This window comes from Pundamilia nyererei, unplaced genomic scaffold (genome assembly GCF_000239375.1).
Source record: "Pundamilia nyererei isolate P.nyererei 1_Seehausen unplaced genomic scaffold, PunNye1.0 scaffold00012, whole genome shotgun sequence".
NCBI classification, from domain to species: Eukaryota; Metazoa; Chordata; class Actinopteri; order Cichliformes; family Cichlidae; genus Pundamilia; species Pundamilia nyererei.
In genome coordinates this window covers 2,293,011-2,308,751 of record NW_005187413.1, presented here as the reverse complement: position 1 = coordinate 2,308,751, position 15,741 = coordinate 2,293,011, and the positions used below count along the sequence as shown (strand labels likewise).

General features: G+C 39.7%; 1 protein-coding gene across 8 annotated transcripts in view; it reads left to right on the top strand.

Annotated features, from left to right (window-relative positions):
- The window catches only part of slmapa (sarcolemma associated protein a), an 87,132-nt gene extending 72,112 nt beyond the window's left edge, over positions 1-15,020 (top strand). For 6 of the 8 annotated variants that reach the window (XM_013908609.1, XM_013908608.1, XM_013908607.1 and 3 more), the window contains 5 exons: positions 370-574; positions 671-788; positions 3,501-3,672; positions 4,522-4,656; positions 12,807-15,020. In XM_013908609.1, the coding sequence (XP_013764063.1) occupies positions 370-574; positions 671-788; positions 3,501-3,672; positions 4,522-4,656; positions 12,807-12,902 (726 nt within the window). In that variant the 3' untranslated portion in view covers positions 12,903-15,020. Of the gene's footprint in view, positions 1-369; positions 575-670; positions 789-3,500; positions 3,673-4,521; positions 4,657-6,409; positions 6,498-12,806 lie in introns of all 8 variants that reach the window. The other 2 variants (XM_005724413.1, XM_005724410.1) reach the window with 1 other exon arrangement.
- The last annotated feature ends 721 nt before the right edge of the window (positions 15,021-15,741 follow it).

Below are 15,741 nucleotides of genomic sequence, written 5' to 3'. Positions count from 1 at the left end.
TATCGATACAAGTATCGTTGCACCCCTACATCTTACATCTTGCCTGTGGAAATATTTTTAAAAATATTTTCTTTTGAAATCATTGTAATAATAACAAACATTGAAACTAATAAAAATGAAATTGTAACTAGACATTCTTGTTTCTAAAAATGACAAATGGTAAACAATGTGACATTGTTCGCTCATAGTCCTTTCTAAGTTTATAAAAAACATTATAAGGATTTGTTTGTTTGTTTAAATGAGTCAGGAACCCTGGAGTCTCTGTCACTCATTCTTCGTTATGCAAAAAGCCTCCCTGTTTGTCAGTTTGCACCAAATTGTAGTCTCATGAGAAAGTGATCGAACCACCGATTGTGTTTTTGCTCTCAGATTCTTGTCCTGCGACACGCTATGGAGGCGGCCACGGCGGAGCGGGAGCGTGAGATCACTGTCCTGCAGGCAGACCTGGTCAGTGTGCGCTCCGAGCTAGAGCACTGGAGGAACACAGCCGCCAAATACGAGGAGGAGATCGCCCGGCTGCAGGAGGCCTTCACGCAGCAGGAACAGCGGCAGACTGCTGCCAGCGAGCTGCAGGGTGAGCACTGCCTGCATGTTTGTCTGAGGCTGTCTGTTCATGTCTTTGAATCACTACTAATCATAACTGTGCATCCTCTATGTCTCGCTGCCACAGTGGAGTGCACTGCATTGCACCAGCGGTGTACGTGTTTGCAGCAGGACTGTGATGGCCTGAGAGCTGAGAGGAAAACACTCACAGAAAAACTGCACCGCCTGGAGGCTGAGCTGAGCAGGTACACACACATTGCTTTAAATTTTTTTATCTGAATCCACTGTTTTATTTTATTTTATTTATTTTACTATACTGCAGTGCTGTCAGAATTATACAAGATCACATTTAATTATTTGTCAAAAAAAGGTCCACACAGCTATAAACCATTTGAATATAGCGTTACTAAATAAACACCACTTTGAAACTTATATTCTCTTAACTGGATCTCAAGCTGAGAGTCTCGAAACCTGGAACATATCAAACTTTGTTAGGTGGACCTTAAAGTCTTTTGACAGGCGTGATCGAGTTGATGAATTCTGGCCCAGGACGGCTCTCGGGAGCAGTGCCAAGTCGACAGATCAGGTTCAGAGTTTGGATTCAGCATTAAAGGGCAGGCTGAGGGTGAGACTGACAGAAGGAAACATGGTGTCCAGCTGATTCAGGCAGAGAAAGACGAGGAGATGACAGCTGACTGACAGCTCACTGAGACTATCTGCCAGATTTGTTCTCCACTGAGAGAAAACACTGCTGCATGTTCTCACCACAACCACGTCCTCAGCAGGATTTTATCTGCGCTTCAGCTACAATTTTTTTTTTTTTACTAGTTTACAATAAACTGTACACATCTTTTGACTTTCTACAAAGAGATGAATGCACTTTGGACATGGACGATTCTTATCCGGCATATTGACAGCTGAGGTAAACAGTGAACTGACAGCCTACCCAGATAGCAAAAACCTCCAAGCTGGATCCAGTTCAGAGTCACTTTGCTGTCTGAGTACACTCACTACAGATGAAAGGTGGTCAGAGCTTTTGAGGTAATTCAAAGGATAAAAAAATAGGATACTGCAAGATAGTTACACACCCATCTGTTTTGTATTTCCTGGTTTATTACTGTTGTTGATATTATTCAAAAAAGTTCAGGTCGAATGTACAAAAAACGTTTTCTTGTAAACAAACAGTAAACATCCATTATGGGCTAATCTAATATAAATGTTTTTTGATCTTTTGACTGAATGAATCACATTATTCCTACAACAGCCACCTCAGCAGGAATGATCCGGTTGATTTGGGAGGAGTAAGCAAACAATTTGAACTGACTGAAATCTATGGACAACTAGCTTTGAAATCTTACACACTGTAACTTTAAAGTTTAAAAAGGAATTTATTTAGATTTATTTAGTTGTTATGGAAGATAAATGACCTGTAGAGTCAGAACCATGTTTTGTACCAGCCTGTAAACAGGTTTATTTCTGCTCTAAAGTTGGAAATCCCTTTTGGAACCAGCCTCAAGTGGCTGTTAGAGGAACTGCAGTATTTGGGATTACTTTGGTGGCTTACTTTTTTTATTAAGGTCTAGTGTAGTTATGTTTGTAATTGCAAGCTCGACATATATTTTAACTACAGTTGCACTCAGAAGTAATCAAGCATTTTTTTTCTCCTGTGTTTTAAGGTTATCAAATCCCAGGAGAAGACTGAAAACCACTTTAAAGAGATCTGACTAATGAGAGTTGTCAGCATTTCCAAAGTTTGATTTTGCTGTTTGTGGATCAATTTCTGCATTTGAACTCTTTCTGATGACATTTAGGGAAACAAGTCAGAGTGTTTTTTAATGTTTTGACATTTTGTTGCAGCATTTACATAAACAAGCTAAATACAGAAATCACTGTTTACAGTACCAGTCGAAGGATTTGATCCACATGTTGGACAGAAGGTTTTCAAAACTATAAACACATGTATAAACTCCATGTTCCAGTTTATGTTGCATGTAGCTCTATAAGCAGAAAATTATATTGGAGAGCTACGTCAAAAGGAATTTACCAGTATAAATTCCAGTAAAATGTTCTATCAGATCAAAATCTTCGCTGTCAATAAAAGAATTCCCGTCAGCACATAATTTTCCATATCATAATGCATTTGTAAGATGGATGAGGTCAGTCAGTGCCGAGACACACTGAGGACTTGGCCAAAAACATACCCCTAGTCTATTTTTGATGGATGGTGCACCAAGCTGCATAGTGCAGATAAGCAGGACAGGAAGCCAGACACAGAGAAAGCATACAGTTTGGTCATTTTTCAGAATAAAACACTCTGTATGAACCAGGCACTCATCTGTTTACCAGCAGTGATGGTGAACACATGACTATTGAGAAGACACAACTATTTGTTAACATTAAGTCTCACTCTTCATAATAAAAAAGGGAAATGCAATGTTTGTGCCTTTATTTGCTAAAATTATTTTTAAAAATGTTGTACATCATGTGTAAGGTATCCCAGTTACACACAATGATTTATATATTTTTTGTTTTATAATGGCGTCTGGACAGAGTACAAAGTAATCTCTCTCAGTATTCCTACAGAGGTGCACTTTTTTACTACCATTGGATCTACATGATACTAATAAAATCACAGCTTTAATTGTGACCACAGAAGCCCCTCAAAGGGTGTTCAAATCATTTGTCTATAAGACACAGCCAATTATGGGGGAAAAAAGCTGGTCTAAATAGAGAGAAGCTAAAACAGCTTGTTTCAGACCGGATAAATTGAGGGCCTGCGCCAAGGCAAGTATAAATGACTCCAGAGTACAGTAAAAAAAAAAAAAAAGGAGCCTGAAATGAGTCTCATAAGTCTTCAATAAGGTCACAGCATCGCAAATCCTTCGAGAGTTTCTAACATTGTTGAGAAACGTAGTGGAGTGATTACTGAGTCGAGGTGTGATTTGGTGTGTTTGCAGCACCAGGGAGAAGAGTCTGGTCCTCAGCAGCAGTCTGGAGTCTCTGGAGAAGAGGGAGGAGGTTTTGCAGGACAAACTGGGTTCTCTGGAGAATCAGCACCTGCAGGACGCGAGCAGGCTAAAGAGCCAGCTGGACCAGGCCCAGGCCAACACACACACACTGCAGAAAGAGGTACGCACACAGAATGGGATTTAAGAAAATAAAAATAAAACACAGAAAACGCCAGGTGAGAAACAACAAAACAAATGGAAGAGATGAAAAATAAAAGTTGGAAATGGATCAATGAGTCTTTTTGATAAATCCAGAGAGACTTAAGTCAGCATGAGTGAAGGTGGTTGAGCAGATGCCTAAGGCAGATGTGAATAAAGAAAGGAAACCACACTGGGGTTCTCAGAGAAATAAAATAAAATGTACCAAAATCTCCACAGTGGGGGAAATGCATACAAGCAGCAGCCTGAATGAATTTTTGAGCTCCTTTATTTAAACCCCCCAAAAAGGGTTCAGCTAAAAAGAGCTTTTAGATAGACAAACAGCTACACAAGCAAGCTGCAGTCAGTATCTGTTCAGTGGAGCACATCAAGTGACATTAATTGACAAGTTGGTGATTTATTGATTATATGTTTGCTTTGGGTAATTGAAAGTTGTAAAAAATGAGGGAAAAAGATAAATCTCGGCATTACCAAAATGCATTAGCAAAATGATAATAACTCAGCAGGTCAATAGTGTTTGTCAGATAGTTGTATAAAAAGTCCAGTGTTTGTCGACTGAGTTATTGGTAACAGCAGCTAGTGAGCTTTTGTAAATGTGGCACTTGGTGGATTCTCCATCAGTTTTAAAGGGGCCTGTTATTCTTTTCTGGCAGTTTTTTTTCTATTCTTGGATCTGTATGATGTCACAAGGAGAAAGGGATATCCCAAAGAGGTTAACTTAACCTGGAAGTGAACCCTTTATGCAAATGGACATAGAAATGACAGTGGCCTTCGTGTGTGTGTGTGTGTGTGTGTGTGTGTGTGTCTGCAGTATGAAGACACACAGTCCCAGCTATCTGATCTCCGTCAGCGTTATGAGAGAACAGAGCAGGAGAAGCTGAACATCCACCAGGAGCTGGAGCAGTGCAGGAGCAGCCTCAAGCTGCTGCAGGACAAGTCCAGCTCTGTGAGTGCCCACACCAACACTCTTTGTTCCTTTATGATAAAAAACACAGACTTGTGCTTGGACTGTTTTTTTGTAATCTATGTTTGCTCAGCTTTAAGTTTTACCATAATTTATTTTTGCTTTAAGGTTGCTTTTTATGCAGGTGAAGCTGCATTTTTATCCTGACCTGTGAGAAATGTCACACAGCGTTAGTGTTGTCTAATGGCCAATAACATCTTTGTTGAAAGTAGAAATGCTCATAATGCCAAATAATAACTGGTGAGGTAACAAAATAACATTTAAATTGTGATTTTTTTAACTGAATTCATGCAGCTCTGTGAACACATTCAAAGCAGTTGTTTTTTTTTGTTTTGTTTTTTTAAACTGACTCCTCAAGCCAAGGTGACCTGTGACCTCACCGTCTCTCCTGGTTTATATCCTGTTCTGATAAATAAGCTGATGGATAAAAACTCTTGGAAACATTAATCAGAAAATCAGTGAGGCGGAGCAGCCTACTCTGTACCCCCACCCCCCTTCTTTTCTTCCTCTCCTCCTCCCTCAGCTCTTAAAACACGATATATCTAAAGGCCAATTTCTCTTCATTACAACCTTGTAATTTTGCCTCTTTAGTTTTTTTGGTAATAATAATGTTGCAATATCTGAGATCTGGGAACACGAAGGCCACACTAGAAAGTCTCATTGTTTCTGTTTTTTTATTTTATGTATTTTTTGATACAAAGTCTACAATTGATATCTATTATAAAAAAATAAAAAAATAAATCCACCATTGCTGTATGTTAAGTGAACTGATTCTCTCCTGTCCCACTTTTCTTTCATGGCCTTCTCCAATTCTCATTATCCTCACAGTGCATCGTCTTTGGGCGTTGCATGGACTAAACTGCTAGTGGTCTGTAGCTGATACAGTGTGGATAATGGAATGCGACGATTGGTTTGGAAGGTCTTCCACTACTTTTTGCTGGACCTTGCCATCCTAAATTAGGTTAACTATTGATCTAATGATGCTTATAAACTGGGTTGTAACATAATTGGGGGCTTGTCCAAGACCAGTTTAATTCTTTTGTGGAGACTAAAATGCAGGATGAGTGAAGTTTCATTTGAGATATCTCCAGATGGAAACCATTTTTTATTCAACTAGGCAGATTAAAACAAAACTCCAGATTTGATTGATTTATTTGGAAGGAAAGATGAATGGCACTGATGTGAGCTAAAAGTGTTTTTGGAAATGTCCATCAGGGTTACAAAAGATTTTCTAGACAAAAGTATTTGTAGCTCATTTCACTGTGTTCCCAGATCTCATTAACCACTGTTTGCATTAATTAGCACTGATAGCAATGGAGCAAATAAGAACCTGATTATAAAAAACTAGAGTTACCCTCTCTTCACTCAGTGCATTTCTGTTAGGCTTCTTTGTATGAACCGGTGTCCGTCCTGCTGTAAAGATCAGATTGAAACCAGCTGACAGACGGCAGCTGGAGGAGATCTGTTCCTGCTGCAGAAAAGTGTTGCTGTTTTAAAAGAGCCTGGTGACGGATGGCTGCTCCTCCGTGGTGATTGTGAATGTGGCTGCTGAATGTGTAGAAATGTTGGTGCTGCTTTGTAGAAAACGGCTGATTGGATACAAACCCAAACCCCCTCTCTCCCTTTCTTCCCTCCCCCCTCGCTGTAGCTGCTCCATCCTCCATGTTGGTTTTGGTTGATTTGCTGGCTGATTTCTTCTTATCCACTCTCCCCCTCCAACCCCTCTCCCTTTTAGCCATCCATATTGCAGCCTGTCCAAGCCATATTCATGGGCCTTGTCCTGGCTCTGCTCTACTGGTGTTTCGGCCAGTTGTGGTAGAAAGGTACACACCGACATGACATCAGTCTATCTCTCTGCCGTCCTGTCTGTCTGTCTGTCTCTGATGCGTCTATCTGTTTGTCATCACTGGAAGGTGTCAGAGGCGAAAGGGTCGTTCTGATCTGTGATGAATTCAGGGTCATGAGTTTCAGCTGGAAAACTGACGTGCTGAAATTGAAAAGAAATCTCCCTCTGAGCTCAACACAGGTTTCCGCCGTGAGAACTGATTATTTTTGAAAATAAGAACTACAGGCATTGCTGTTGAAAGTGAAAGCTCCTGTAAACGTGTCCAACACATAAATATATTATTACAATTCTTTAAGTCTAATAGAGAAGCATTGCATGACTCATGATTTTCTTATACTGGGCCTTAATGCAGAACCTAAGTGTGAATCCTGCTGTTTTAGCTCCGTTCACTTTAATTCAATTGTTTTTTGTTTGGCAGCCCCTCATAAACAAAAAGTTGGAACACTTTCTGTACCTGATATGAGGCAAATTTGTAGGTCAGTCTCTCCTTCCAAACAAGCTACCAGAAGTGCATTCCCTTTTTTCCCCCATATGTCCACACTTTTTTTTTTAATGGTCATAAATTCAGTCACAAATTAACCTAAATAAGGAGGGAATGCAAGTGTAAGGAGCAGGTTATTAATGGCAAGCATCCAAATATTCCTAAACTGCATCTTTCACCATTTGAATGCTAACAGCTCAGGATGATGATGTGTTGCGGTGCAGGGTGATGATACATAAAGGTAACCCAGCTGTTGAACTCTGAATTCTGATCACCAGATCGCTCTCTTCACCTCCTAAACTTCCATTTAAGACTAAGGATCATCTTAGCCATCATCATCATCATCATCATCACGGCGTCTGGTCCCTCGTCTTCTGATATGAGAACCACTAACTGCATGGCTGTCAGTCTGCCTGTTCGTCTGCCAGTCAGTCTCACTTCTGCTTCTGTTCTGCTGCAGCTAACATTAACACACTCTTTAAAGGGATGGGCTCCCTCCACCCACAGACCCTCCATTTAAAGGGAGCCTTGTACATATGCTTCATGCTCTTCACAGCAGCGGTGTTTGACCTATCGTAGCAGGGAAAAAAACGGGTAGACAAGGCTTCTTATTGTAGACTTGACATAAAAGAGGCACCTAGCTTCCAGGTCTTTAAATACAGTATGGAAGTGCAATAAACCTGTACTCTTTCTAATGACCAGCAGGGGGAGACTCCTTTGGCTGTAAAGGGATGCCCGGGTGTCTAGAAGAAATCACCCTTCAGCTCACTTGATCTACCTCAGTAAACACATTATTAAATGGAACACCATGTTTATTTTATAAATGATGGTACAATTGGAGTCAAAAGGGTGTTATAAAACAGGGCGTGTCTACTCTGTAACTGACATGTGAGCGTGCAGTGCCCCTCAGTTTTTCCATCACACCAACCCTCGCTCGACGCGTGTAGGTTCGACACAAGGTGACTCCTTAAATCTGTTCATCTGGACGTTGTGTTTTCAGAGTGAGAAATGTTTTTTCACTAAATCGGGGGATTTCTTCACTCTCTGTTAACTGTAGCTTTCCCCAACCTTATAAACAGTACATTTGGATAATGACCAAAACTAGCACCACTGACTAACAACCAGCTGCGAGTTCAGTTAATTGATCAATGGCCATGAGTGCCATTCTGAATGGTACTCTAGCTGTGGTTGGAGTGGCTACAATCACTTTTTTTAGATCACCAAAAAAAATGTCCTCTTTTCCCACCACTCAAACCTCAGCGTTCCTCCCTGTCCCGGATGTGCACATCCTCATTGAAAGAGTGGCCATTGGACTGTAGGTATAAATAGACTGTAGAGTCCTGGCCTGATGAAGTAGCTCTTCTGTGTTGTCCCATCTGCTTAGCCAGAGGTTGTTTGGTTTTCCCGATGTATAAAATCACGACAGTCTATAGATGGTATATAGCACTTTTCCACTCTGAGCACTCAAAGCGCTTCGCACAACTTGCCTCATTCATGCAAGCACCTTTTTTTTTTATATATGTTTTTCTATGTAAGTGCTCTCTATTTAACGTTGACACACATTCATACTCTTAGCAACTTGAGGTAGTATGTTGCCCAAGGTTATTTGGAATGCAGACTATAAAAGCTAGGGATCAAACCACAACCTTCCGATTAGCAGATGACTTAAAGCTACAGCCACCGTCTGTGTACACTATATTACTGTGTTTGTGGCGGGGGAAACACATCCTTGTGGTTGACTGATCTTTAGTGTAGTGTGTTTTGAGGTTTGAAAGCCACAGAAACGCTGCGTTTTAATGAAATGCTTCTTAGCGGTTTTGATACGGCTGACATATAAGGAGTCATTAAAGGTTTTTACTGAAGCAGTGATACTAGATTCAGTCATTATGGAAATTTACTGTTACTGTTAGTTTAAGGTTGGGAAAATCAGCTGAGACTGAAAGTCACTTGGATGAGTGACAAAATGTTTCTCCCAATGAAAATGCAACGTCCAGATAAGCTGATTCAACTTTACTGTAATTTTCTTACAATGATGATCGAGCATGGATTGAAACAAAGCAAAGAACTGCAGAAAAAATAGACTTTAAAAAAACAAACAAAAACAAAACATAGGTGGCATCCATCTTTTAGATACAGTCTGTGATGGCACTGAGATCTTTAATTAAGCTGCTGCAAAATCAGGACTCGCCAAGTTGGACACAGCCATTTATTTATTTATTTTATTTTGTTATTTACATGCTCAAAGTGATCTCAGAAAGGTATGTCATGTAAGATCAAAACAAATGATTTCTGAGAGAATTGAAACAAGGTATGTGGCTGTAGTGACTTTATTTTTCTGGAAAAAATGCATAAATAAATCAATCTGCCGATAATCCACCCGTCTCCAAATCCACTGACTAGATGAGAGGAATGTAAACAGCCTGGCTAAAATCGAAGGCACCGTAGGCCTCCAGGGTGTTTAGATGTGTATGATGGATGCAAATTTTGTGTCACCGCTGTACATCTATGCACACTGTACTACTTCAAAGCTTTGCCTACTTTGATAGTTTAATGATCAGGCAAGAAACCATGACCATCCTGGTAATGTCAGTCAGCAATCTAAATTGAAAATCCCAAAAAACACAGTGGAGAAAAAAAAAAAGAATCCCAAATTATTATTTTATTTATGTATTTTTTGCATTTAAAAACAAAACAAAAAGAAATCTTTCATTTTGGTGGGAAAATGTATACAGTACAGTGGGACCGGTGATCTCTGCTCTAGTCTTTAGACTCCATTGCGTGCTAACAGCTGCACCAGGAAGCGTGCGCTTACCTGATTTTCACACAAAAAGGAGTGACGTATTATTGGCTGTGCTGCAGGAGTATGGCTCGTCACAATATTACACAGATCGGTTTTTAACCTAAGCAAAGTTCAGTTGTCAAACTTATTAAAATGAATGAATTACTGTGAGGAGCAGTAACTAGAGCCACGACTAGAGGAACAATAAGTTTCTGTGTTTACCAATCCAGCTGCTGTACACAGCACTGGTGTGAAACACCCGTCACATGCACCTGCGGCTGTTTTCTTAAGCACGATCTGATATCCTCGTGTCGGTGTTGTTCCCACATCATCATAATAAATGTTGTCCCAGGTTCAACATTGCAAGTGACCAATCACATTGTTGTGACATCATACTTTTGCGACTTTGGGAAAAACCGCCTTAAAAAAAATCGACTTAACTAGCAAGACACCGCCTGATCCAGCAATTTGAATTCTTTGCATTTCAGGATACTGTTCTTTGATAAACGGTAAGCATTATACATGTTGTTCTTGCAACACTGGAATTCCATAAATGAATGAATGGCTTGGCTTGCAAAAGTATGACGTCACAACAATGTGACTGGTCACTTGCAATGTTGAACCTGGAACAATATTTATTATGATGATGTGGGAACAACACCGACACAAGGATATCAGATCATCCGTTTTCTTACTGCAGCTTTACTTCATCATATATGAAAACGTGGCTGTCCCACACTGAAAGCAGCACCTGAACGCCTCCTGTGTAAACAGACTGCTGAACCGCTCACTCCTGACCGTTCACAGTCAGCAGTGTGTTAAAATTTTAAGTTAAGAAGAAGCGAAATGACAGAAATGAAGGGGAAGAAAGTTAATCACAGAGTTTTAATGTTTATGTTCAGCCCAGTAATCTTAAATAAATTACAGTGATCCTCCTTTTGATTTGTCACTTTATCTCTCCCCGACCCGAAGAATTCAACAACATTTCAGTTTTATTTTAATTCAAAGAAAAGTCTGTGAGAAATGTAGATGAGCTTAATTCATCTGTGGAAACTTCTAAAGGTCGCCCTTCTGTTTATTTGCACTCTGTTCCCCTTTAAAGAGGCGTGCTCTGACCATCGCATCTTAAAGGCTAACCCTCTCCTTCCACCTGCCTCATTCAGTCACTCTCCTCTTCCTCTCCGTTAGGTTTTCGGTGCTTTATTTTAGCTTTCTTTAATTACATGTTGCTGTTCTCTCATGTTTCTTTTTGCAGGGTTTGTTTTTAATTTCATTTATTAATCTTTTTTCTTCTTCTGTGTTCTTGCATCCAGCTGCTGCTTAACTTCAGTTATTTTCATCTGTTACTGGTTTGTTTTTTTATTGTCTCTTTTTCTGCAGCCATTCTTACTTTCTTTATTTCTGAAGCATCCATCATCACGTCCATCGTGTTTGTGTTGTGTTTGCTGCTTGTTTGTTTATTCGGGAACGTCTGACCAGTATGCCCAGTTGTTGTTTGCTTTGAGGGGAAAATGTTCTGTAACTTTTCTGTTGTTCTGCTCAGGTAACCTAATTTATTTTGCTGCTTTTTTTTTATTTTATTTTTTTATTTATTTTTTTTAATTTAATTATTTTTTTTACTTGTTTTCTCCACCTGTCCTGAAGTCCCAAAAGATGATATTGATTAAATTTGTTTCCTTTTATCGTTCATACACAAACCAGCAGAGAACTCGAGTAAAACTCGATTGTCCTTGGCAGGGATTTAAAAACTGTTTTGAATTTGAAGCAACACACACTTGGGCCTTAATTACATATTTGGTGCATAAAAGGGAAGTTGAGTTAAGCCCCTATTGGACGTAATCAATGAGGAAATTGTACTTGGCATGTTGACTTGCTTGAGTTAAAACCTTTGTTGTTTCTCACCAAAAATAAAGGATGAATCCTGAAATACCTGAAGGTTATTTGGCTACTGTAAAAATTATTCGTTTTTCTAGATACCTAATAACCTGATTGTAGTTGAAAAGGCCTTTTTTCCCCTTAGAGCTTTTCTTTGACCACAAGTTCAAAGAGCAGCATTTATAAGGACCTTGCAGTGCTGAACTGGCAGCTTTAGTCCCAACGGGCATCCCGTCTTCACATTGAGCTGCTGTCTCAAACTAGTGATGCTTCCTTTAAAAAATCTGCTGCTGTCAGAGGTCACTGTGTTTTAATTCAAATCTACAAAATTAGACTCAAGGCTTCTCCCTTAAACTAGCAATGTTTTATAGTGAATAGGACTTTTATTGTTTCAGATTGATTAGACAAAAGGTTCCTTTCATTTTTCACATTGATAAAATACTGAATTTGATTAGCCATATTATTCAGATCATGACATTACAAATATTCTGAAGGGGAAGAAGTTTAGCTGACCCTTTTGAGCAGCCTGGGTTTGAAGGCCGTCTGCTCTCTTCCCACTTGTGTGTCAAAAATCTTCCCTGTCCAATCAAATAAAGGCCAAAAAAAGGCCAAAAAATAATGTTAAAAGCTAAGAAACGGCATAAATGTATTTGAGAGGTCCAGTTCAGCCACCTGTTTCTGCGCTGTTGGTCAAAGCAGCCACAGCCTTGAAAATCTCAGCCTCAGTTATTTGAAAAATCCTGTGTAGTTGTCAGAAGCAGCAAACTATCAGAGGTCAAACCTGTTTTTGCAGCGGGCTCTATAAAAGTTACATTTTTACATTTTAATTGGAGCCAGCCTCAGGTGGACATTTTTGTCACTTACATGCAGTTTGACTGATTCATTTACGTTGTTCTCGTAAATAAACTTTTTTTTCCTCAATCAGATGAATTTTTGCACGAGAAAAAGAAATGAAATATCATCTTTTGGACTGAAGTGGCTTCTCTTCTTTTGTCTTTGCCTCTTCATCTTCTTTCTCCTCTTCCTTTAAAAGCTCTCCTTCTGCCTCTGTCCACTTTTACTCGTAATGTTCAAACTAACTTTATTTATTCACGCGTTTCTTCGTCTGTTTCTGTCTCGTGTGTGTTTTTTCGTTCATTTCTCTCCAACAGAGCGGCTGGAGCCCCTGGATGCCGGTCGTCGCAGTGATGGTCGCCGTGACGGCCGCCGTCCTCTACCCCAACCTCTCCAAGAGCAGCTCCACCTAGGACACAAAACACAAGCGAACACACACACGGAGCGCCGTGAGGAGAGCGTCACTGCTTTACTTGTATAAAGTCTAATTGTACATAATTGTAGAGGGATATAAAGGTTGTGGTTTCTACAGAGGACTCAGAAGCTTCTTGGATTATTTTGTTTTGGGTTTTTGTTGTTGTTGTTTTTCCTGCGGCGGGGAGTGTTGTTGTTTTTATTCTCCGCTCTCTCAGCTCTGGTGGGGGGCTCCTTTTTTTTTTTTTTTTTTTTCTTTCCCCCCCCTTTCCCCATTTTTTTTCGTCTCTCTGCTGATTTCCAGGTAACAAAACGTTCTCCAGCAGGTGGAGCTTCCACATACACACAAACCTGCTTAATGCTAACCCGGCGCTTTCCAGCAGCTTCGAACGTCACTGACAGGTAAATTTGTCTGTTTCACCTTTACCTCTGAGGACAGAGTTTCTGAAGAAGAGATGGCTTTTCTTTTACACAGCTCCACATTCAGCTTAAATTTACTTGCTAAATTCTTCAAACCAGCTCGTTGTGTTAGAGCAGATCTAGAGGAGGAGCCACTTTTTCTTGATCCCAGTTTACAGACGTCAGCTGTAATTCACCCAGGGGATGTGCCCATCTTCGATTTATACTAATAAATACTTTTTGAATCTCCTTCAGGACACAAAATAACCACACATTTCATTTTAGTTTTCCCTGATAAAATGCCCAAAACAGATGAAACAAGAATTTAAGGCACTTCCTTGATAGCAGCTGTTTCCAAACAGTAACTAAAGGTTAGAAGTGTAGTTAAACCACAGCGGAGGTTTATTTTAGGGCAAGGTTGTAGTACTTGAATGGGCACGCCAGTAAAGTGGCCCACGGTGCTGCGACATCCCTCAGCTCCACCGATTGCTACAGTTACTACAATTAAAATGATAAAAACAGAAACGTTCTCTGGTTTCCTGCTAACATCTCAGTTTCACTAGAGTTCGAGTAATTCGAATGCTTTGGGCTTTAAGATCTGTTTTTGGTCAGATAGACGTTCGTTCAGTGACTTCAGGTGTTCTGCCTTAAATGTGAGTTCAGGTGACCGTGCATCACATCGGGCTTGAGCAGGTCTGAGTTTATAGACTCGGGGTGATCCTGGCTCTAAGAGCACAAACGAAGCACAAATGATGACGAAGTGCACCATGTCATCGTGATTAACCCGAGGCTGCTGGGAAGCTCTCGCGCTGAAGCAATTTCAGGAAGCTCTGCCCTGTTCTGCTTTCAGTCGGCCATGTTGGATGTCTAACTTGGCGTTTTCTCTGGGGTTATTTTCATTTGTTTCTGTTTGGGGAAATTCTGGGGTCTGGGTTGAAACTTGAAGCCAAATTATTGAAATAAAATCTGATTTATTTTGTGTTGGGTTTACTTTTTTCTTTCTCCATGTTGGGGGCACAGAGAAAAGGGGTCAAAGTGCCTCTGATGTAACTAACACCACACTTTGTGTATGTGTGCAGACACACACACACACACACACACCTCCCCTGATATATACACACACACACTTGGTTTGACAGTCAGAGGTTGCTTTTTCCAGGGCTTTCAGCTTAATCACGGCTCTTTAAATGTCTGAGAATTTCCCAGAATTCAGATTAACCGACTATACAACACCCGAAGAGCAAAGTTTAAAAGGAGGAACAAGAAAATTTGTAAAAAATGTTTAACGGGCCAAATATCAAAATCTATTCATTTTTTTAATGACACACAAGACATCAGACCTCTGATGAAATATTTTGAGAGACATTGAATCATTTCAAAGTGTGTGTGTTGGTAGACAGGGATGTGTGTGTGTGTGTGGGTTCAGTCTGGACTCTTGAGCAGCGTTCGTCATCGTTCGTGTACTCCGTTTCGTCTCCGTGTTTAAAAAGAACTAAAATAAGACAATGAACAAATACTCCTGATGTGTAAAGAGAAAAAACACTACAGAACAGAGAGAGAATTGTAAGATAAAATGTTATCGACTGATGTGCTACTAGACTTATTTTGTTAAAACTGTTTAGAGATATGAGAGGGAGCTATGTAGAGGATATGATGAGGATGTATTGAATATGCAGAGCGATGTTTGGATTAAAGTTGTAGCAAGCTGACCCACCAAACCTGCTTCCTGTGTCTTTATTCACAAACACTCAGAGATGAACTCATTTTGGGTCAATATAAATACTTCAGAAGGTTGAAACTATCCTGTTTTTTTCCATCTGGCTTCTGCATGCTGTTATTTTGAAATGGCAACAGCAGGAAGGACATTACAAAGGGATTTTTACTGTAACTGCTCACAACATTTAAAACTCTGCATCGTGTAGAGATGGTGTGCACTTTGTGGTTCTGAATTAAATGCAAATAAGACACTTTAAATATTAATGTTTCCAGATTCTTGAAGACTGTTGTGTTAAAGAAAACATAATTCCCTTTAATCCATTTTTACTAGATTAAAACACTGCAAGAAGAAAGGTAAAGGTCAGTATGAATGCCTTCATTTCTGAAAAATCTCTAGATTGGAGCATTATATTAAACTGATTTGTGAATTTGAATGATTTTGTAGTGCACAAACAACTCCCAAGTACAAGAAAATGTTTATAAAATATGTAGTTTGATCGATACAGGATTAATGAAGTGGCTTTTTTTAAGGGAAACTAATGTTAGAGTAAAGTTTTCAAGACAAAATTATCTCAAAGTTGTTAAAGTTGCTTTATCCTTAAGAAAAATCTTGAAATATCAGCGCCTAAAATCCAAACGTGTGCTGCTACAAACCCTTAATTTATTATTTTTACTTTTGTTTCGTTAAAGTTACAGAATTGCAGTCAAGTATCTCTGGTTGAA